The sequence below is a fragment of the Tachypleus tridentatus genome, chromosome 6, assembly GCF_004210375.1.
Source record: "Tachypleus tridentatus isolate NWPU-2018 chromosome 6, ASM421037v1, whole genome shotgun sequence".
NCBI lineage: Eukaryota > Metazoa > Arthropoda > Merostomata > Xiphosura > Limulidae > Tachypleus > Tachypleus tridentatus.
In genome coordinates, this window is record NC_134830.1 from 124,025,322 (window position 1) to 124,050,815 (window position 25,494).

Below are 25,494 nucleotides of genomic sequence, written 5' to 3' on the forward strand. Positions count from 1 at the left end.
GTCTGTATCTAAACACTACACTAACATTATGTAATTGTTTCTGTATCTCAACACTATACCAACATTATATAATTATAAAATTGTGTCTGTATCTAAACACTACACCTACATTATATAATTATAAAAGTATGTGTTTATCTGAACACTATACCAACATTATATAATGATAAGATTATGTGTTCATCTAAACACTACACCTACATTATATAATTATAAAATTATGTGTTTATCTGAACATTATACCAACATTATATAATGATAAGATTATGTGTTCATCTAAACACTACACCTACATTATATAATTATAAAAGTATGTGTTTATCTGAACACTATACCAACATTATATAATGATAAGATTATGTGTTCATCTAAACACTACACCTACATTATATAATTATAAAATTATGTGTTTATCTGAACATTATACCAACATTATATAATTACAAAATTATGTGTTTATCTAATCACTGTACCATTATATAATTATAAAATTGTGTCTGTATCTAAACACTATCCCAACATTTTATAATTACAAAATTGTGTCTATATCTAAAGACAAATATTCTTTAACTGTGGCTTACTAGCATAGAATATGGACCACAACACAACCAGAAAAACCACTATTTTTATGTTTTTATTTCTGTTTCTAGATTTCATTATTTAGTAAATAATATAAAATTAATTGTGGAGTGAGAATTGTAATTGGTTTTCTAAAGGTAAACTATTGTTTTAGATTTCTTTCTCAGCAGATACTGAAATATTTGTGTATTTTTGAAGTAGTGTTTTCAAAAAAATCACATTGTGAAAGGACTTGCACTTGCCACCATGTGTCGCTTAAATAGTTTCAAATATTCGTGTTCCTTCTAGAAAATAACTGGCCCGGTATGGCCAAGCGTGTTAAGGTGTGCGACTCGTAATCTGAGGGTCGCGGGTTCGTATCCCCATCGCACCAAACACGCTCGCCCTTTCAGCCGTGGGGGTGTTATAATGTTACGGTCAATCCCACTATTAGTTGGTAAAAAAGTAACCCAAGAGTTGACAGTGGGTGGTGATGACTAGCTGCCTTCCCTCTAGTCTTACATTACTAAATTACGGTTTGTTTGTTTGGAAATTTCGCACAAAGCTACTCGAGGGCTATCTGTGCTAGCCGTCCCTAATTTAGCAGTGTAAGACTAGTGGGAAGGCAGCTAGTCATCACCACCCACCGCCAACTCTTGGGCTATTCTTTACCAACGAATAGTGGGATTGACCGTCACATTATACACCCCCACGGCTGGGAGGGCGAGCATGTTTAGCGCGACGCGGGCGCGAACCCGCGACCCTCGGATTACGAGTCGCACGCCTTACGCGCTAGGCCATGCCGGGCCACTAAATTACGAACGGCTAGCACAGATAGCCCGCGAGTAGCTTTGTGCGAAATTCAAAACAAACAAACAAGAAAATAACTTTTCTACTATCATCATGAAAATAATTTATAATAATGAAAATAAACACACATTGAGGATTAAAATCCTGCAGCAGTCCATTTTTAGACATTCTGGTGAACTGGTTACAAACATCACAGAATATTTAAAATCTCAGAATTTCAAGATGGAAGAAACTTCTGAGTCTGAAGAAAATAGACATCAAGATAAGTAAAACAAAATATAAGTTTCTTCTTCTTTATACTGAAGAAACACTCCATCGGTCTTAGGAGCTAAGACACCAAATCATAATACTGATGACAAAATATTACCATCTGAATTCTACTGAGACGTTTCTTTAAACCTGTTTTTCTTAATTAAAAACTCGGTATAAAATAACTCACCCGACACTTTTTCGTCCATGTCACACGTGTAGTTTTTTTTAATTTCGCCCAAAGCTACCCGAGAACTATCTGTGCTAGCCATCCCTAATTTAGCAGTGTAAAACTAGAAGAAAGGCAGCTAGTCATCACCACCCACCGCCAACTCTTGGGCTACTCTTTTACCAACGAATAGTGGGATTGACTATTACATTATAACGCTCCCATGGCTGAAAGGGCGAGAATGTTTGGTGCGACAGGGATTCGAACCCGAGATCCTCATATTACGAGTCGAACACCTTAACCCACCTGGCCATGCCGAACCCACACGTATAGTAAACAGCAAGGTCACTTAGATTGATTAAACTAAGCTCCCTGTGAAAACTTAAACATAGAGCACTTAGTGGTATTGAGGACCCTACCTAGTAAACTCTTTTTTACTCAATAATACGATTACATGAAGAAACCACGGGTCGTAATGTATAAATTAACAAGAAGTAGAACTGGGCCTATGTAATTTACTCTTCTCACTCAATGTAACTATCACATGACACTGTGGTGGCGGTTCTATGATTTTGCTGGAGGGATGGCAATGAAAACATTTACAAATATATATATAAACAAAACATTGTTGAAATTTTGTGAATCTTTATAAAGATTATATATTCTATTTTAATTTATAATTAAGTAGTGTGGGAAATTAATTATTTATTTAGAATAAATAAACAACTTTATGATTGAAACACTGCGATTAAGCATTGGATAAATACACATGAATTTATTATATATATATATATACAAGTTTTAACAAGCACTTTAACAGAAACCAAAACACAAATATAATAGTTTATGACAGCATGTAGTTCCAACCAAGGAAGAATTTATTCTAATTGTTAAAACAGGGATTGTGCCTGTATTCAACGAGGATGCAGTGAAATAACAGTATTACAGCACACAGCTGCTATCACGCACATATCAGATTAGCCCACCAGAAAACTTGGTGGAGTGCAGATGTGATGAACACAAGAGAATGAACGTTCACACTAAAACACAAAATAACTATCTGACGTTTCAGAAGAATATTTCATCAGTAGATTGAGTTGTATCACAGATTCATTGTTGATTTAACTATCCTTTCAAAGCTGATGTAGTCTAAGTAACTCATTGGTGAAGGCAGATGGACGTGGAAGAACAAACTGCCATTTTTGAGTAATAGATTTGTCAGTGCTTGAAGTTCATCATAGTTCTTTATGATGAAATCTGGCAATGAGCATGTTTTTTTCAAGGCGTGGCCTCCATTCTTCAGAGGTTACATCGAGAAAAAGAACTATCATGGCGTATTTGTAGTAATCAGGGATGCTTGTCGCAGGACTACTGGAATGATGCATCTAATTATGGGACATTTTTATTCAAAATCAACAGGCCGTACCAATTCATTGGCTTTGGCGTAAACAGTGGAAACCAATCACGAACAGATACACAAAGAACTGCATAAAATAAATCATCTGATCTAGTTTTTAAAAACTAAAATAAATTTTAATTATTCTTCCTTGAAAACACGATACAGTTAGATATGTTGGTTCTAACTGGTTCCAAAATCTTTCTTTGTGATTATAAAACTGAATATGTGCTCAAAATCAGTAAATGTAGATAATTTGTTTACCTCTGAATCCCAACTCCAGCCCTCTCCTTCTGTGTAAATATCTGGGTCTCTAAAGAGCTGACATATTGACAATGTAGACATGAGTTTCTTCAGGTTTATCGAAAGCGGTGAGCCAATCTATCCATCGCGTTTTGCAGAGGTTTTCGAATTTTTTTCTTAATCTCATGAGTAAGAGCGATAACGAAATTTTGAAAGAACGTTTGGTGTTTAGGTAAATTATTAAAGAATTAAAATGACTGTCGACAAGAATCCATCATATTTCGGATGGGAGATACGTCACAATCATGGTTTATTGCTATATTTAGAGAGCGAAGTATACATCCTTGGTAATCAACATTTGGTGTGAATGTCATGACGTATACTTGTACTCCTTTTTAACTTTATGTTTTTTAGACTTCTGTCCAGGTAGATCTAAAATTCACAGGAAAACTGAAAGAATTTCACCCTCATTAGAAGAGGTTTCATTCGCTATTATTACGTACTAAAGACATGCACAGAGACACATTCGAAAACGGTCACGAATTCTATCTGCAGTTATTTGTATTATTTCATTTTCTACTGTCTTACGTATTACATGGAATTTTGGGCGTCAGAAAAGAGGTGTTTTTTAAAAGTTGGGTTGTGCGTGGACATAAGAGGAATTAGCGCAATAAGATTATCTTCGTTGTGATCAGGGACCTTTGTTTGTGTATTCGACCTTGTCATCTCGACACTCCCCGTAAACCTATTTACTACCTAGCACAAACTATAACGGTGTCAACTATGGTTGGAAGCATTTGTTTAATATTTTTTACATTGTCAACATTAATTGAATTGATTCGAAGTCCCGGATCACGCGCTTGAGATTTATTGTAGGATGTATACTGAATGCTTTCCTTTGCAATAGTTCTTTGATTCATGATTGCTCGGTTAATCTTTGGCCTTACTGAAGTTACTGAATGGCGTCTTCTCGAAAACATCGAAGTTTTGTTTTTTTTCTAAATTTTTGTAAAAATAGGACACAAGACACTAACCACATTTGTAATTAGTGTGATTACTGTAAATAAGCCACTTGTAGTCATGAAGTCATGTCGATTGATAAACAATAGTCTTAAATTTTTGTTCTATTTTGAGCGTTTTATTGTCAACTTTGTAATGTGAGGGAGGTTTTTAGGAAAGTTCCATAAATTCTGCTTTCTCTGCGTCACTCACATCTATTGAGATGCTTTCATTAAGTATAGATACAATATCTGTAATTAATATGGTGTCTTTTAATTGTAAAAATGAAATACTTACTTCATAAGACTGTCTTGCAGTTGTCTGATTCATCAGGTCTTGGATATTGCTTTGACCAAAATGGAAATAGGAAAGACAATGTTGCTTTAGACGCTTAACTGATAGTTTGTTAGACATACTTTACTGATCCGAAGTATTATCCAATTAAATATGTTAGTGACTCAGTCTTCCATATAGATAATGGTTTGTCAGCTCACAACCTTTAATTACACGTATAATAAATTATCAAGTAGTCATAAAATAACCCACTTTCAAAAATGTGACATAAGATTTTTTAAAACAATATAAAAATGTGGGTAGCCAGCCACCCTACTATCCACCCTTATATCTGCCACTGCTTGGGTCTACGATATCAGTTAGATATAACTAGAACTAGGTCTCATCTAATAAACCCTTATTACTCAATAATACGATTAGATGTTAAAACAATAAAAAGCAAAAAAAAAGTTACAACGTATTATTATATATAAAAGTTTAGCAGTATTTTGACTGTTATTCATAGGTGCCTTCTTGTATCGAATTAAAATATGATATTTTGCTATAAGTAATGTTTAATTCTTTGCGTCAAGAACTTGAACACGGTCAGCTAGCAGGTGCAATAATACTCGAACTGATTTATACAATCTAATTTCTTGACGATTATTTTCATTTATAAATGGTAGAGACCTGTAAGCCTATTCAGGATTAGTCAGATTCAGGAACTAGTGTTATTCTTCGCTCCACACACAATTTTTAGGTTTATCTTTTTAGAGGGTTTATAGTTTGCAGATAAAGTTTCAAAGCTTTGATTGGATACTAAACATGTGGTGGGAGGTTACCAATTTATACTTATATTTGTAGAATTACGTTTAACTGGGTAGGGTCAGCCTGTCTGGCAAACTTACGATGGCGTCATGTTATTTATATCAACAATTATTCGTTTTATTCTTACGTTAGCCTAGTGTTCTTTAGAACCTCTATAAGCGTCCTCTCACGTTAGGTAACAGAATTCACAAAGCACACAGGATCGTTGACGAAATAAATTTCATTATTAATTTATGAAGAAAAGTTTGAATCGTAGTAACGGAGTTAAACATACATTTCAACTCAACTTATGAAAAAACTCATCTAATAATAGTATGCAATTAATTTTTAACGTGACAAAAGTGAACCCTGGGTATCCATAAAAGATCATTTTATCATATTTACCATTAATACAGACTTTATCACTTGTTCATTCACTGATTCATAAGTACATATTTTGATTTGATCTGTCCTGTTACTTACTTACCTTAATGTTAATTTTGATTTGATCTGTCCTGTTACTTACTTACCTTAATGTTAATTCTCTGTTTTGACTATACTCTTATAGTTTACAATTTGTGTTATCTCTCTGTTTTGACTGTATAATGCAGTTTATAGTTTATATTATCTCTCTGTTTTGACTGTATAATGTAGTTTATAGTTTATGTTAATTCTCTCTTTTCACTGTGTAATGTAGTTTATAGTTTATGCTAATTCTTTCTTTTGACTGTATAATGTAGTTTATAGTTTGTGTTATCTCATTGTTTTGACTGTATAATGTTGTTTATAGATTGTGTTATCTTTCTGTTTTAACTTATAATGCAGTTTATATTTTATGTTAACTCTCTGTTTTGACTATATTGTGTAGTTTATAGTTTATGTTAATTCTCTGTTTTGACTGTATAATGTAGTTTATAGTTTATGTTAACTCGCTGTTTTGACTACATTGTGTAGTTTATAGTTTATGTTAACTTTCTGTTTTGATTTATGATATAGTTTATGTTAATTCTCTCATATGACTGTACAATGTAGTTTAATTTATAGTTTGTGTTAACTCTCTGTTTTGACTGTATAATGTAGTTTAATTTATAGTTTGTGTTATCTCTCTGTTTTGATTATATAATGTAGTTTATAGTTTATGCTAACTCTCTGTTTTGACTGTATAATGTAGTTTATAGTTTACATTAACTCTCTGTTTTGACTTATGATATAGTTTATGTTAATTCTCTCATATGACTGTATAATGTATTGTAGTTTAATTTATAGTTTGTGTTAACTCTCTGTTTTGACTGTATAATGTAGTTTAATTTATAGTTTGTGTTATCTCTCTGTTTTGATTATATAATATAGTTTATAGTTTATGCTAACTCTCTGTTTTGACTGTATAATGAAGTTTATAGTTTATGTTAACTCTCTGTTTTGACTGTATAATGTAGTTTATGGTCTGTTATCTTTATCACTTATTTCTTGAACATGTTTTTAAACTGTTAAAAACTGTTTGTACTCATGTTGAATGACAAGGGTGAGGTGTTATATACACATACTTATATCAAGTGAGTTTCCTACTGAAACCGTCCTCACCCATACCTGTGCTTTACCATTTTTGTTTACAAATTTCTCTGATGGTGTAATACGTGCACACAGAAACATGTTTGATTCTTTCAGCTGTCTTCATTGTCTGTTCTTATACATTTGTGATTAACATTACTTTACGTACATTTACGTCTTTGCAACTGATATTCGTAGAGAAATGAACCAAACAACAAAAATGATGTTTTATTATTAATTTTGTACAACACTCATTTGTTTGTTTGACAAAAGATGGCGTTTGAAAAGTAGATGCCAAGTGGAGAACACGAGCCACCTGAGGCATATAACGTGTTGGAATGTAGCGTGGTGAGTGAATAAGTGGGCCAAGTTGCGGCGAGGGTAGTGAAAGGTTTGAATTTGTTTCGTAAATAAAGTGTTGATGTTACCAGGTTAAAACAGACGAAACTACAGATCTTGAGTATGTTATATAGCCAGCGTTAAAGATATTTTTGATTTGGTTCTGATGTACTTTGCGGATTAAGTTTCTTGTAACTTAAGAACCAACTTTTACTTGGTTAGACAGCTGTCAATGATTTCTCTTACCTAGTTTTCCGTTATCCTGTTCATGGTTTCTCGAAATCGTTGTTGGAAGTAGAAAGTAAGTTATTTACCATATGTTTGGCAACGTACCTTTCTATATTTATTAAGTTTCGTTAATATCAGATAAATGAAAAGTTTTCTAGTATATTGTAATAAAAATCATTTTAAAACATTTTATTGACTTTTTATTATGACAAAGACTTGCGATATTTTGGCTAACAATGTTTGCTAGTTTGTAAAGTTCAAATGACGAAATGAATTTATACAAAAAAGGAAATCATAAACTGATTCTCTTTATTTCAGATGACCTTGTTTAAAGCAACCCTTTTTCTTGCTTATATCAGATGACCTTGTAAGCAACCTTGGTTCTGGCCTTGCTCTGGACAACTAGTGATGATGAAAATCTAACAATCATTTGTATCTATGGGCTAGAATTGCTGTCTGTTAAACTTTATGACAACCACGTAGAACCAAAAACCTTTGTTTCTACTAACCATATAGTTTCAGAGATGTGTGAAATGACAGTATTTTTGTGTTTTTAAACCAAGAACATTTTAATTCTACCATTATAATTGGTTTTGTCGTGCTTTTTTGTGTCAAACAAATCTGAAATGAGAAAATTTTGGGAGAAACTGGCCTGCTGAAATATTAGGGTTAGCTGAGCATCATGTTGAAAAGGCTTCGATATGGATTCTTCTCTCTGAACAAAATTACAGTTGGATTAATTTTGTTGTGTTTGCAGATTTTATTAGTAAGTGCATTTTATATCCTTTAATTTATCAATATTGTTGAAAATTTTACAAATGCTACATTTGATAAACATTCGACAATAAGGACGTTAGCGTAAACCGCAACACAAGTAAGGAATGGTAGTTTTTCGATACCGAACACCACAACCACATAATTTGTAGCAGATAAATACCATTCTGGCGTAAACTCTATACACACATCCAATTTTGATATTTTACACTATAATACATGTTCAGCTTATCTCGTTGGTTAACTGGTGTTCAGGTTTACTGACAAGCAATGAAATAACACATGTTGATCAAAATGTAGACTGAACTGGGCCTCCCTTAACTTCGAGATTAAATAATTTTCGGAATTCTAAGTTTATTTATTAAACTATGCAAGAATAAAAAAATAAATAAATTCAAGTTTGGAACAACGACTTTTCTGTCATTATACAGACGAACCTGTTATTTATAAATAATTGTTAGCATATTAAGTGTTTAAATATATAAACATTAAACAGATTATTTATTATTATAAACCATGACAGTTAATTTTATTAGCCGTTATCAGACCAATAACCAACTGCCCCGGCATCTAGTGTGCTTTGTGTAATGCTCCCAAATAAATATTTGGTTTGACATAACGTGACGATGTTTTATTGGTTTAGTGTGACGATGTTGCACTGCTTGGTGTTTAGTATAAAGTGACGATGTTGTATTGTTTGGTTTTTAGGTTAAACATTAACTATCAAATAATATATACACTACAAATAGAAGATGTATGCTTATGTAGTAATACTATAACTAAAGCTTTATGATGAGATAATAATATACAAACAAAATAATTAAGTTTATGTTGTTCCTGTGTTACATGTTATTTACCGTTAACTGTTATGAATACACAAGTGCCCAAAATCTTAAGGCCAACGAACATAAAAAAAAAAATGTGCATTTTGCGTTGTTAGACACAACCACTTATTTGAGTAAAGCTTCGAAAGATGAAAATAAGAAAAGGGAAAATAAAAATAAAATACTTTTTTAGCATTTAATAGGGAAAATGTGAACACTATGAAATTAGTTTAAATACTAGCTGGTCAAAAGTTTAAGACCATACCAGAAAGAAGTCCCAAACTGGGTAAGAAATGCCCAACAAGAGGTCTCAGTAGTGAGTTGCACGGCCGTCATTGCGAATGATTACAAACATTCGCTTTGGCATGGTCGACATAAGCGTTTGCAGAAGGCTGGCTGGAATGTTATTCCAAATGGTGAAGATGGCTTCACGAAGATCAGGCCCGGCATGGCCAGGTGGGTTAAAGCGTTCGACTCGTAATCCGAAGGTCGCGGGTTCGAATCTCGGTCGCACCAAACATGCTTGCTCTTTCAGCCGTGGGGGCGTTATAATGTGACGGTGAATCCCACTATTCGTTGGTAAAAGAATAGCCCAAGAGATGGCGGTGGGTAGTGATGACTAGCTGCCTTCCTTCTAGTCTTACACTGTTAAATTAGGGACGGCTAGCGCAGATACCCCTTGGGTAGTTTTGCGCGAAATTCAAAAACAAACAAACACGAAGATCATGCACTGTTTGGAAATGACGTCCATTTCCATAGACTTCCCTTGCCATTCACCCCCAAACATTTTCAGTGGGGTTCAGTTCGGGCGAACACGCTGGATGGTTCAAAAGAAATCACGTTATTTGCCATGAAAAAGTCCTTTGTCTTGCGGGCATTGTGGATTGCAGCGTTGTCCTGCTGAAGGATCCAATCATTTCTACACAAGCGAAAGCCTTCAGTCAATAAGGATGCTCTCTTTAACATGCCAATGCAGCCAGCTGCTGTTTGACACCCCTTTATAACCTGAAGCTCCGTTGTTCCATGGAAGGAGAAAGCACCCCAGATCATGATGGAACCTCCTCCACTGTGTCGCGTAGAAAATGTCTCCGGTGGGATATCCTTATCGTGCCAGTAACGTTGGAAGCCATCTGGACCATCCAGGTTATTTTTTTTTTCTCATCAGAGAACAAAACGTGAAACCTTTGTTCACTTTTCCACGTCCCATGTTTGGTGCTTCTCAGCAAAGTTTAACCGAGCTGTTTGGTATTGTGGAAGGAGGCGTGACCTTTGAAGACGTTTACGGTTTTTAAAGCCTTTCTCTCGTAGATGCCGTCTTATTGTTCTTGAGCTCCATTCTGCGTCCGTAAGGGCCGTAATCTGGTTCGACGATCGGTAGGTATCTTGCCGGACAACCGCTCGAATCCTCCTGTTCAACGCCGGCGAAAGTTTCTTGAGCCGACCACTTGAAATTCTCGCTCCATATCCCTCAAGGGCTTTTAAGAATTTTTTTTTTGCAACAGCAGTTTTATTATGCCCAATCTCACCATTCAGGCTTTAAACACCGTAACCGTCTTCAAAGGCCACGCCTCCTTCCACACCATGAAACAGCTCGGCTAAAATTTGCTCAGAAGCACCAAACATGGGACGTTGAAAAGTGGAAGATTTTGTTCTCTGATAAGAAAAAAATTTAACCTGGACGGTCCAGATGGCTTCCAAAGTTACTGGCACAATAAGGATAACCCACGAGAGACATTTTCTACACGACACAGTGGAGGAGGTTCCATCATGATCTGGGGCGCTTTCTCCTTCCATGGAACAATGGAGCTTCAGGTTATAATGGGGCATCAAACAGCAGCTGGCTGCATTGGCATGTTGGAGAAAGTATCCTTATTGACTGAAGGCCCTCGCTTGTGTGGAAATAACTTGATCTTTTAGAAGGACAACGCTGCAATTCACAATGCCCGCAGGACACAGGACTTTTTCATGGCGAATAACGTGATTCTTTTGGACCATCCAGCGTGTTCTCCCGAACTAAACCCCATTTAAAATGTTTGGGAGTGTATGGCAAGGGAAGTCTATAGAAATGGACGTCAATTCCAAACAGTGCATGATCTTTGTAAAGCCATCTTCACCACTTGGAATAATATTCTAGCCAGCCTTCTGCAAACGCTTATATCAACCATGCCAAAGCGAATGTTTGCAGTCATTCGCAATGACGACCGTGCAACTCGCTACTAAGACATCTTGTTGACACTGTTTAGGACTTCTTTTTGGTTTGGTCTTAATCTTTTGACCAGCTTGTATTTAGTCTAATTTCATAGTGTTCACATTTTCCATATTAAATGCTAAAAAAGTATTTTATTTTTATTTTCCCGTTTCTTATTTTCATCTTTCGAAGTTGTACTCAAATAAGTGGTTGAGTCTAACAACGCAAAATGCATATTTTTCTTTATGTTAATTGGCCTTAATATTTTGGCCAGCAGTGTATATGTCAAATCCTTTAATAGTACCGCAAGGAAGTAAATTCAACTAACTAATTATATTCAAAAGACAGTGGTTGTACATAAAACACTCGCCGTCTTACTTTACAATTAAATATTTATCTTTTCAATTTGTTGGCCACGTAGAATGAAAGAAAAGCGAAATTAGGCCACATGTTTGGCATAGCTCTGTTCACATTGGATATTTCACTTGCCGATTTAATTTGATTAACGTGTCTCCATACGCTGCTACCCCATATTTCATGCGTAATAAGACAATTTGTTTGTTATGCTTGATAAACAAATCTGGGCTGGTCCAGAAAGTTAGTTAACATAGCATCTTGTATTGTATCACAAGTATAGCAATAAGTGTTAGAATATATTATTGTAACTTGGGTAAACGTCGGGTAATACAATGCATTATTCTAACTTAGGTTGTAGTATAACATTATAGCTGTTTGTGGTTATATCATTGTTGAGGGAGATAATAGGTTCATAAAACCTTTATGGCAATTTTAGAGTTGTAGCTGTATGCGGATGTAGCGTTCTTCAAATTAAGTAGTTCGATGCAAAGTAAGGAAATCTCGACCATTTTTATTTTTGCGGAGAAAGAACATGTACCTTCTGAAAACACCTGACTCTTCATTACGTATCGGGAGTTGTATCTTACAGAACACTGGAGTTCGATTTTTAAGTATTTAGGGCATGAACTATTTAGTTCATTGATATACCAGTATAATTTTGGGTTATCTGGGCAAAGCAGATGTGGTGTTCTGATACACCTTAATCTCATTTCTGTTATTTTGGAAACACGTAAGCCTAACTCACAAAGAATGTTATTTGTATCGATAACAAAATTTTGTAATTAGTTAAGAAGCATCTTTTGTAGTTAAACGATGTTTGACAAATGGAAGAATTTGCCATATTTCAGTGTTAAAATTATTCAACCATCCATGGTTTGAATTTCAGCAACACATGTGATTGGTTTTAAGCTATAGATTGTAAGAAACATTTTTATATATACTTTATATATACATTATATATACATCTTGATACATTGTCGCCAAACGTTTGTTCATGCTTGTTCTCTGCAAAGAAACGAGTTTGACTCGCGGAGTAATAATTAAACGTTTTCTTTTCTTACCCAGCCCGCCCTCTATAAATCAGTGATGTGTGACTCTCGTTTCTGATGTGTTACGCTGTCAGTACGAGGCTTATTGTCCTGTATACAACATTTAGTTAATTGTCCAAAAGGTTCGTTGTTACCAGTATAGTTGGTCGTGTCACTATAGCTTTACTCACGTGCTCTGTATTACTGTTCACTAAAAAATAAACATTTCCCGTAAAGGTGGTGTTTCGTTAAATCGAGGTCAGGAAAAGTTGCCGTCCAACCCGTCCGACTTGTGTGGTACATTTTAAACAGACGTCTGTTGTGTTTGTACATATTTCTGTCAACGCTATCTTTTGATTACAGGAAAGGTGACGAGAGTATAAACGAGTTATGTAAATCATTGGATAATTGTCTCTCTTTTTTTCTTTTAAGTACAATTTTGCTGAAGTTCTCTGTAATTATAAAATAAGATATTTTGCGTGAAAACCAATGCTTATAAAGTGTTTATTAAATTATACATAAACTAAAATGTTTTCTGCAAGATATTTTGGTACTTATGCAATAATACCCCTTCACCTCCATATTAAAAAAAAAAAAAAAATTAGGGTTTAAGGTTATTTTCTGGTTCAATTCCTGTTCAGTAATTAACATTAATAAAATGTGTAACACGCACGTTTACATCTTTAAATAAAGTTACTTTTATAATTATGTCTTAAGTTTATCAGTTCATCCAACAATTACCTTATTTTCCGGCGTCGAATACGCTATTTTTACCCCAAAATAAGTGTCAAAAATTTACTCTGCGTTTTCGAGGCCGGGAAATACGGAATATTCCAAGTTTTGTTATAACAACTAATATATTTGTGAAGACGATCATATGATAGTAAGTTACTTATTCATAAAAAAAATTTCACAACTAAATTATATGTAAAACCATTTTATTAGCTGCATTATAAGTAGCTAGTATAGAACAGTAGAGGGCAGAGTCTGTAGTTACTTGTAGGTTTGCTTTTGGCCGCAGTAAAACAAAGTAAATGACAGTGCTTTCAGTTAGCTGAGTTTATACCTTTGACTTCAATATAAACTGTATTAGTGGACATCTTGACGTATTATATACCTAGAATTTTTGGATACTGACAATCGAATGTGCGGAACTCCCTACGACGTCTCTATGCTTTGATAGCATACGCCCATAAAACACTATATCACGAAGGTCCACGCCCATGTGTTATACAGTGGTACAATTATAACGTAAATACAAATTAAGGAAATTGTGAACCAGGTAACTATTTGATGGATCAACCGTGCAATGTGTATACACCAGATATCCTGTCGGTTTCGCTTTTGTTTAGGTTAGATTGTTTATTTGTTTGTTTTTAATTTCGCGCAAAGCTACACGAGGGCTATCTGCGCTAGCCATCCCTGATTTAGCAGGGTAAGACTAGAGGGAAGGCAGCTAGTCATCACCACCCACCGCTAACTCTTGGGCTACTCTTTTACCAACGAATAGTGGGATTGACCGTCATATTATAACGCCCCCACGGCTGAAATGGCGGGCATGTTTGGTGCGACGGGGATTCGAACCCGCAACCCTCAGGTTACGAGTCGAACGCCTAAACCCACCTAGCCATGCCGGGCACTTTAGGTTAGATTGTAATTAGTTGTTTAACCTACCGTGTACTGTTTATATGCCCCATATCATGTCAGTTTCACCAATGTTTATCTAAGATTGTTAAAATCAAATGTACTCATGTCACCTTGACTAATATTTATGTAGCTTTTTTACACAGACAACTCGTTTCGTCGACTAATGTTTATGTAGCTCTTTACAACGACCCCTTACTCCAGCCACTATAAAAATGTGTAAAATTAAGTTAAGTATATGTGAATAAATAAACGACTATAATTTAATTAAAGGTGTAAATACTGAATGAGGTTTGGACATGAAAAGACACCTGTGTTTAGTATTCTGTTGGATCAACCAAATTAAAGAATGTAAAATTATTAATATGTATGAATTTTACCGCGAATTTTCGTAATGTTTGAAATTCTGCACATGTGTGGGAAGAAGTTCGTTAGAATTTTCCTTCCATGCTGAAAGCTTGCATCAAATTATTCCGATTGGTAAGTTACTTTGGAAATGTTGCTACAGTTTCATTATCCAAGGTCTAAAAAATAGTTTTCCTCTATTCGGACACTGTTTTATTAGTTTCTCTGCACCTTAGATATTTATGTACAAATTTGAGCCCGAATTGCCTTTATACTCCTTCAAGTCCAATTATAACGAACAAATTGAAACTTCTGGCCCCCCGCTAGTACAACGGTATGTCTCCAGATTTACAACGCTAAAATCAGGGGTTCGATTCCCCTCGGTGAGCTGAGCAGATAGCCCTATGTGGCTTTGCTATAAGAAAAACACACACTTTATGAAACTTCTGTCTATAGGCTTAGCAATACAACAACCAATCGACTTTTGTCATAGGTTCTCGAAAATGTTCGGAATACATCGATTCCGCGTGATACTTCTTGGACACTCCCAGTGTAAAATACACACTTATTAAAGTTGCACAAAACAAACATTAAAGTACAGTCCAAATAATCTGGTTTGGTACATACAGTGTGAATAAGTTACACAAATACAAGGTTATTAGCATGCAGTACAATGTTCAGAGAATGTTTTAATTGGATTTCAACAGTTGATGTCCTGGAAGTATTGTATTTTCTGTTTTAGCAAATTAGTGGAATGGCTGATAGAGGGCAGTGTTTTTAGTTGTAATTTTACAGTCGATTTTGGATTTAAAAAAGAAGAAACATAAAGCGGTGTTTATGATGAGATCAGATTTTACTGTCGGTTTTAGTAAACAAGAGTAGAGGGCAGTTTAGTCTTTACAGTCGTGTCTTGAAAGTCATACTGCCAAAACTTAGTTTTTGTATTTGCACTTAAAAAGGGGCCTGGTATGACCTAGCGCGTTAAGGCGTGCGCTTCGTAATCTGAGGGTCGCTACACTGGGTTCGCGGGGTGAGTCGCGCCAAACATGCTCGCCCTCCCAGCCGTCACACCAAACAGGCTTGTCCTTACAACTGTGGGGGCGTTATAATGTTTCGGACGGTCAATCCCACTTTTCGTTGGTAAAAGAGTAGCCCAAGAGTTGGCGGTGGGTGGTGATGACTAGCTGCCTTCCCTCTAGTCTTACACTGCTAAATTAGGGACGGCTAGCGCAGATAGCCCTGGAGTAGCTTTGCGCGATATTCAAAAATAAACAAAAACAAAACAAACATCGCTTCACTGGCTTAAGGTGGGATCATGCAATTTGGTGTGGTTTACAGAGTGTTCTGTGTGCATGATTAGCTGATTCCATAGGTAGTAACCAATGGTCTGTGCCTAAGGAACTAATGTGTTCTAAAGACGGCTGGTATGGGTATTAAAACTTTAATGTGGTACAATAGTGCAGAAAAACGTTTCCACCTTCTGGTATCGTCTTCGGGTTTTCAAGTGGGTTTTTCGTCATCATGAATAACGGACCAATGATGTTTCATGTTTACACTTCTTTCAGTATTTCTCCCGAATAATATAACATAGTATAAGTTCACTCGAATCATTTACAAACCTAGTACTATCTCCCTTGAGTAATTTCGAACACGAACCGAAGACTGAAAGGTTTTAATTATCTACCTGTAAGAAAACAAGCTATGGTCTAAAACAATGGTTCCCAACCAAGGGTGCTCGCACCCCTTGGGGATGCAAGATAGCGTTCCAGGGGGTGCGAGATAACATTTGTTTTGGCCACCTTCACTTTTTATTCTTAAATAAATAATTACAGTAATTTCTATTTGAAGGTAAGCTGGTAGAGTTACGGATGATTAACAAAATAAAATCGGTATACGCACGCTCCATGTTTAGTATTACTGGCACTTAAAAACATAACTAATAAAATGGAAAATAAACAAATGAAAAATGTCTCATAGATTACTTTAATACTACCTAAAAAACTTCAGGTGCCGCTTCCATTGAGAATTCCATCATCTTAGATTTCTGTTAACATTACCGTTTGTTCATTCAAACTCCAAGGGTCTGTAAAGTGATAACGGATTTAAGTTTTATTTTGTATTCTACATGCGTCAGTTACTAAAATAATTCTAGTCTAACTGAAGTCCGTGGACCGTTTTGTTTTTGAAACTAATCATTCCGTCTTCTAAACCACGTATACAGTGTGAACCGTTTTCTTTTCGAAACTAATCATTCCGTCTTCTAAACCACGTATACAGTGTGAACCGTTTTCTTTTCGAAACTAATCATTGGGGATTCTAAACCATGTCTCCGTTTATTTATTTTTTTTCTAACAGATCAAACATTTGTGTGAATTAATGATACCTTTCTGGATATTGGTTAAAACAAAGAAAAACATTTCCCTATAGGCTGTATCTTATACTTCTCGCAGGTCTCAGGAATGACCTGTAACTGTATTACAGGAACGAACTGTAACTATGACAAAGAGAGACATACTGTCGCTTACTCCTTCTACATACGTCAGGAACAAATTCTTACTGTGTCAAAGAGAGACATACTTTCGTTTATCCCTGTTACAGAACAGATGCCAGGAACGAACTGTGACTATGAAAGAGAGACATACTGTCCTCTATACGTGCTATAAATGTCGGGAAAAACGTGACTGTGACAGAAAGCAGCGTCCTTCCCTCTAGAACGTCATGTGACTGTGACAGAAAGCAGTGTCCTTCCCTCTAGAATGTCCTGTTTATTTATTCTAGAGAGTTCTAGATTATATGGTTTTCATTCTGACAGTTTCAATTATGTGATAGATATGTATATCTAAACCATTATTTTATAAGTCTCTATCTTGCGTGTATGTCTGTCATAGCTGGTGAACAATTGATCACGTTAAACTAGGTATGTACTTTTAAAACCCCTGAAAAGTCGACGTTCCGATCTAACCCTTTTGTCAACCCCGGGAGCCTCCCTATATCTTCCCCGTATATTGAAGTGGTAGGTCGATTTGTTTTTGTTGTTGTAAGCTAACTTTTTAACCTTGTAAGTTAACTGTTAGATATGGTTATATTGGTGTTAATAATGTCGTTGGAATCCAAAGGTTTTTAGAAAGCTAGGCCTAGAAGACCGAGAAAGTTCTATAGATGTAACGCCAAGTTTCTGTCCTGTATATTCAAAGTTAGATTATAAGATATGTGTGAAGTTTAGTTGTTTCAAGAGAGTAAAGTGCAAATATTTCGGTTTGATTTACATTAGTCACACTGTTGGGAGACAGTTTTGAACATTTGTAAAGTAGGCCTATAACAGTTCAAGGCAGATTACAAGTATTTGAAGTAGTTGAAATGTTAAAGTAATTTGTTGTTATCACATAGACTGAACGTTGAATTAATTTCACATACTTTTAAAAATACCTACTCACGAAAGAACTACTATAATATTGGCCAGATGGCGAGAACGCTCAACTTGTAATCTGTGGGTCATCAGACATGCTCAACCCTTTCAGCCTTTCGGGCGTTATAATGTTTTGCCAGTCCCACTTTTCGTTGGTAGAAAGTAAGTAGTCGAATAGTTTGAGGTTGGTAATATTAACTACCTGCCATCCTTCTAGGCTGTCGCTCCTTGATTAGTGATGGCTAGTGCATAGAGTCCCTGAAGTAGCTTTGTGCAAAATTCAACAAATAAAGGATTGTGTACATATTAAAATATATTTTTTGTGTTTGTGCAAAATTCAACAAATAAAGGATTGTGTACATATTAAAATATATTTTTTGTGTGTATGTGTGGTTATAGGGTAATATCATTTTTTACTGCTCATATGACGGCTCTGAGTTTGTTTTTTTCAAGTACAAAGTTTAGCCCATAGCCCCGTCATATTTTAACCGATTTGATTGAGATCTAATTAAAGTTTTGGACTCAGGAGGTCAAACTCATTTAATGATGTGTTTGACCACGTCCTAGATCTCGTAGATTAACTACTGTAATCTTGCTAAAACAATTTTAATTTAAGGGTAAGTTAAGTGATCCTGATGAGTAATAAAATTGAATCTTGTTTTAAAAGTTAACGATCCATATAATTTTGCGTTTAGCCTAGAAATATTGTATTAATTACTTTTTTTTTTGTCTAGAATTGATTTGTGAATAAGTGATGTTAATCGGTATCTGCCTGTAGAACATTGTACTTAACTTTATTCTCCTTTCCACTGTGAATGATTTTCTGTGATTAGTGATATTGTTTAGGTAATTTTAATTTAAGATTTCTCGTCTGCTAATTAGGTATTGGTTTGTTTTCACTTTTGCGCAAAGTTCAAAGTATTCATCCCTATTTTAGCACTGATAGACTATAAAGAGGGAGCTGGTTAGCACCTAACCTCCAGGCCTCGCTTAGGTATTACCTTACATACTATTGTAATAATGATATTTCACTTTGCTGATTACTGATGCGAATTTGTTGGTTTGTGTTAAATGTGAGTTTAATTTTATAATTGTCTTTATTAACAAGATACTTTTCTCTGTGCTTGTACATGAATTTGTTTGCTGCATTTATCGTAACTTCTGTTCCAGTTAGTAGGTCTGGTATGGCCAGGTGGTTAGGGAGCTCGATTCGTAATCTGCGGGTTCGAATACTTGTCCCACCAAACATGTTCGCCCTTTCAGTCATTAGGTTGTTATAATGTCAAGGTCAATCTTACTATTCGTTGTTTAAAAACGAGTGCAGATAGCCCTTGTGTTGTTTTGCACGAAATTTAAAACAAACAATTCAAGTAATAAAACAGTCACCTAGAAATCTTACATTTTATTTTTAAATTATTTACGAGACGCATTTTATACAGCAAAGTGCCGATTTTGTTTGCAACAATGTGTAATTTCTCACCTTGAAAAATACAAGCTATAATTACCAAATTACGTACGTAATTAGATTCTTACTTGGAAACAAACACTCTTTTGAAGTAATTTTCCTGGCATAATTAAGTTCTTAATTTGAAACAAACAAACGTTAGAAAAAAGTAACAACCTTTTTTAAAAAAAAGGTAGACTATATAAAAAAAAATATTTGGGTGAAACATTGTCCTTTTTGCCAAAACCTGATGAGACATTATCCATAACCCTTATTTGTTAGGTGATAAAAGCACAGAAACTGGAATACAAATCTATCTCAAGACTGCAGGTATGGATGTCAAAACTTTTATTAAAATAAAGTAGAGAACTTTTGATAAGTGTTAATACCCATACCAGTCATGTTGAGATTCATTTTTACTTTAAGTGGGTTTCTTATCATCATGAAGAGATTGGAATAACTCAAATACTTAAAAGCGTCTTCTATCACTACGCTGAAGCGTTCGTCGTTATCCGTTACGTCGCAACTGAATTGTTTGAATTAAGACTGGACATGCACATCGTAATTAGTTTGGCTCTTTAAAACATATGTTAAATGTAAGAATAAAATAGTTGAACATTCCATCTGGAAAGGAATTACATAATTTTGCATTAAACTTATAAATAGTGTTATAAATGTAAGCCCCCTCTACGTCTTAATTTATCCGAATACTCTGGAAGCGGTATTTACCTGTTGAGTGGGAGATGTTGGTTACTTTCCTCGCAAGTTACAATATCAAGAAAGGTATTCTTTACAGAAAACGTGGTTTCTGTTAAAAAGTAGAATGGGACATAGAAATATGGAAGTAGATTATTTTTGGTAAACAATGAAAGCTTAATTCTGTTATCCAGTCAAATACCAGAAACTAAAGTAGGAATGTTAGAACTGGATTAATACAGCATTTCTGCAATGGTACGTGTCGTTTGAGATAACTGCTGTTAACATTGTCATTTAGAGACGATGTCCAAATGTTAATAAATATATAGAGTAGGAAGGTGATTTTTTCGTTTCACATTAATTCTGCTTTTATAGATTTTAATCGACGTAATTTGGTTTCCAGATTTTGCTGCTAAGAACTAGAGCTCAATTTAGTGGTTTCGTAATGTAGGCCAAGGTGATCTGGTGACCAGTTTATAAACAGGTTTAGGCTAATAGTAGTTGCACCTGATACATTGATGCATGCCAATTGTCGAATGAGTTATTCGTGCCACGTTTTTGCAAGTTAATATTACGAAAACGTTAAAATTTAAGTGTACTGGTGCTCTAGCATGTCCGATAAAACGTTTTAAGCATTTACAGTTATTGACAACGTTTAATATTATAGTATTTGAGTTGTATGTTTTAAGTCTCACGTGGATGCTGTGGTGTAACAAATAAGCGTTTTTATATTACCATATTATTATAATAGCAGAATTATTTGTTTGTCACGTGGTTAACTATTGAAGTTTGACAATGAATCACCGAAACTCCTCACTCTTTATATTTTATTGCTAAGGGCCTATTGTAAATTGAACGATCTTATTTTTTATACTTCTAGTTATAAATGATCATCATATCTCATCGAAATAAATATTGCTTGAATACATTCAGTTATAAACTCAGTTTTTCTCTGGGTTATGCTGAGCTTGTGCCCACCTTCAAAAATGTGCCAAAAAGATATCACTGCAACTTTTCTTGGCAACAGATAACCAGATCACTTGGTTTAAACAAAATAAATAAGTACCAATAATTAGAAAGTAAAAATTCCATATACCCGGCTGTATTCACTTGTATGAAAAGACTGATTGAAAACACGCAAATGATACAAAATCTAGTTTCAGAAGCCATAACGCAGTAAATTGCATTTAGTACATACCAGAACAACCAAAAATATAATAGTCATATATGTTCTTTAATTTACAAAAGATTAACAGTAACAATTAAGGAGCATAACAGGTACTGGACAAACAAAGACCAACAGTTAGAATTCAGTAACAAAACATACATTAGACAAATAAACAAACAATGACCAACAGTTAGAATTTAGTAACAAAATAGACATTGAACAAACAAACAATGACCAACAGTTAGAATTCAGTAACAAAACAGGCATTGAACAAACAAACAAACAATGGCCAACGGTTAGACTTCAGTAAATGTATGTAAGTTCATAATACAATATTATCACATTTTTTTTTATGTTTGTGTGTGTTAAGTGATTAGGACTTATTTTAGTTTCTTTTTTTTTTTTTTGAAGGGGGAAATTTTATTAGTATCTTGTGTTAGAAGTTAGGTGTTATCAGTAGCTTGGATTAGAAGTTAGGACTTGCACAGTAACTTGGATTATATGGGAGGCCTTATCACTGTAATTTTTATTGAAAGGTAGGTCATATCACCCTACAACTTGAATATAATTTGAGTAATATCTTCATAACAATTTTTAAAGAGTATGACTTAGTTGGCATGTTTACAACTTTCCAGCTGCAATGCTGCCATGGAGTGATGATTGACCTCGAGTTGCCAAGAGAAGTAGCCTCCCTTGGTGATGGAGTCTTTAGACTTGACTATACTCCTCCATATGGCTCACCATTACCAAACTTCACTCTTCTTGCAAGTGAAGCATCCAAAGGAATTAAACTGTCTGAATGTCTTCCTGGTACAGAATATAATATTCATTTGTACTACACTAACATATCTCTGACAAACTGGCTAGCTTGGTCTTCTGTTGTAGCAACAGGTACGTGTAACTCTGTCATGAAAATACTGTTCCTATTATTGTTAAGTATAATATTTAGTCAGAAAGTGTGGCAGACAATGCTCTCTTATTTTTATGGCAAAAATAATGCAACTATGTTAGGACAGGCTAGCCAAGAAAAAGTAGCACAACAAATAGGAGGTTGATGTAAAACTGACTTGCATTTTGCCAGTGAGTGGAATATTTGTGTTTTTAATTACTATCTTCTATACATTGTAATGTAAGACACTGGAATTGCAGTGCATCTTGCTTATAAAATATTTGCAAAATATCGTATATGTATGTCATTGAAATGTCTGTATAATACAATTCTGATAATGATACACTACTACTTCTTGCTTAAATATTCTTCTTCAGTGGTGCTTCCAATATGCAGAAAATTACACATGACACAAGCCTTCTATCTCCTCTTCACTGGCATTGATTCTAATGCATCTCTCAGGTAAATCATCATGCACCTACCCTCCACCAATGAAAGTGCAACATACACTCATGATGCATGTGGTTCCCTCTATTCAATTCTATTATTATTTGTATTTACATTGAAGAAATCTATTAATTTAACTCAATTTCACAGTCTTTATTTATTTATTTTTTCTGGCACTTCATATTTTGTATCAAACGCTTGTTGATTTACATTTTTCTACTATAAATTCTTGGGTTCATGTTCACTCTTCAGATATTATACCTCAAACAAAATTTTCACAAGCTGCAGGTTGGGGAGACCCATTGTTGGACTTCACTGCTGTTATTCTTTGAGAGAGTGAATGTTATGTGGGTCAACCTTCTTCTTCTAAACTTGTCCCTCTAATCTTCCTGAACAACTGAACATGTTCAGGTAGCTTTTTTATGCCACCAGATTTTGCAATGTTTGAGCCTACCATTCCTGCTAAATTGGCAATGTGTAATTTGGCATTTTTCAACATGATTTATCAGGTATATTGTGTCTTATCCAATTCTTCATTTTTCTATGATTCCTTATTCCCTCATGTTGACTTTGTCATCATTGGTTCTTGCTTTACACACATGGTTTCATAGTAGTTTGTATTTTCTGAGTTATGATGTCTTGGCTGCATATGCCATCTCTTTCTGGTTGGGATTTCTGTATCTTGTATTTTGTAATATGTTTTTCATCATGTCTCTGAGATTTTGTAATCTTGTGTGCAATCTGTGCATCAATACTCAATCCTTTTTTGTTTGGATGAATGTGTTCTTTTCCAGTTAAAACTGTAAAACACCTCTGTTCCCTTCTACCTGTTTCTCTCTCTCCCTTGTAGGGGTTTCTCATGTTGTCATTTTATTCATCATTGATGGGCATGTTGCCAGTAGTACAGAGACTAAACAAAAGTTTGTGTCAAGTTGGAGCTGGACTACATTATATTGTTACCAGGTTTTATGTCTACAGGCTGTTTGTAGTCCTGGAAATAAACTGTAGATTGTCTGCCTGTACTAGGTTTATCCCACCTCATTCTGAGTTTCAATTTGCTCTGTTTTACCTTGGCATTGTTTCTCATACTTTTACTCCAGATTTATTAATGATAAATAAGAATGTTGGAAACATTTATTTGTATATCCTGACATTTTGTCACTTGCAATCTTCTCTTTAGTTTATTCTCCATAGTGTGCTTTCTGTATGTTTTGTTGGGCAGTAACAGCATTCATTTGTCACTTATATGCTCTAGGGTTGTGCTTTTCTCTATCTTTGGTCTTCTGGTTATTGTTTGCTTGTTCTGGAAAAAACTTCCTTTTATCCTTAAGAGCTGCATCTGATGGCATCTATGATTGGCTGTTAATCAAGTTTGAGTGTCCTTATGGTGATCTATTCAATATCTTGTCAATTTCAGTGTTTTTCTATCCACATCTGGGTCAGGCCCACTCTTCTCATGATTTTATTCAATGGATTTTCAGTTCAATTACAGCTTGTGGAAATCCATTGCTTTTGAGAATGTGATTTTATATGGTGATTTTTTTTTTTTTTTTTTTTCCTTTTCAGAGAATCTTTTTCCTTTTTATTAATGCCCACTGTTTGGATCCTGTTCAAGTCCTTACTGTTATGCCATGTTGATTTGCATATTATAATTTTATGGCCACACATCTGACATGGTGTTCCACAAAATTACTTGTAGGTTTTCCTTCTGATCGAGTTGTTTAAGTTTGCCCATCCCAGATTGTATGTACCTTGTGTTGAACAAATTGTTTGCTTTAAAAAATATTTCATGGTCACCATTTGCACTGCCTCAGGTGACATTGTTCTTCTAAATTCTGCAGTAAGTTCTTTGTTCCCTTTTTTCTAGTGGAGTTTGATAGTCTTTATCACATTTCAGTTTCAAGTCACTGGGATGGTAGACCATGGATGTATCCTCCTGAATGGGATAATGAAATACAAACAAAATATATAAATGATTTATAAAATCATTAATTTAAGAGTAGGACAGTGGTTTTCTGCTGGTATCGATGGTGTGATATTGTCCAGTATGATGCAGAAACAAATGGGAGCAAGATGTCAAAATTACAAATCACCTCTTTGAGAATCCCTCATTCTACCTTCTATGTGGATGTTGGTTCTTATTGCTCTTTTTGGACTTAAGAGTACAACCAATCAACATATGTCTTCACATGTGTATTACAGATGTCTAGACTCCTCCCTCATCTCTTTTTCATCAGTGTTGTAGGTACTTGAGATTATGTTTCCTTCCTTTCTGCTATCCCTCAATGCTTTCTGTTCTGAGGATGTTAATGTGCTTAGTGGTTCCAGTCAGTTTCACTTTTGAGTGAGATGGTTTACATTATATAGATATCAATTTATCATAAGCACATGTGCTCTGTTAATGATTTGGGGGAGGTGTACTAGGTTCTTTCCAGTCTCATGATCTTGAGTTTAAGATGGTATGATCCTTTTTCCTACCTCCATGTGGGTGATTGTTCCCAGTGACCTGGGTGTTGGATTGAAGTCACATAGACTTGCTGGATTTTGGATTGTTTTTGTCTTCCCTACAGGATAATCTTCATTCTAATCCCATATAGATGGCATTTCCCAGCAGCATGGGTTTCGGATTTAATTGGCATGCCTTTTTATTGTAGGTCATGCCCTA

The 25,494-nt window shown here is 34.9% G+C and overlaps 1 protein-coding gene and 1 long non-coding RNA gene across 3 annotated transcripts in view; both read left to right on the forward strand.

Annotated features, from left to right (window-relative positions):
- Positions 1–7,379: 7,379 nt before the first annotated feature.
- Positions 7,380–13,387, forward strand: LOC143253552 (uncharacterized). 2 transcript variants are annotated; one of them, XR_013029689.1, is made up of 3 exons: positions 7,380–7,692; positions 7,938–8,385; positions 13,028–13,387. It is a non-coding gene; the product is annotated as an uncharacterized LOC143253552 (long non-coding RNA). The 2 variants fall into 2 exon arrangements; XR_013029690.1 differs by lacking the exon at positions 13,028–13,387 and adding an exon at positions 12,828–13,027.
- Positions 13,388–19,914: 6,527 nt separating this feature from the next.
- LOC143253541 (tyrosine-protein phosphatase 10D-like) overlaps positions 19,915–25,494 on the forward strand; it is a 34,706-nt gene continuing 29,126 nt past the window's right edge. Inside the window, 2 exon segments of the mRNA XM_076507591.1 lie at positions 19,915–19,959; positions 22,129–22,384. Of these exon segments, the coding sequence (XP_076363706.1) occupies positions 22,150–22,384 (235 nt within the window). The 5' untranslated portion in view covers positions 19,915–19,959; positions 22,129–22,149.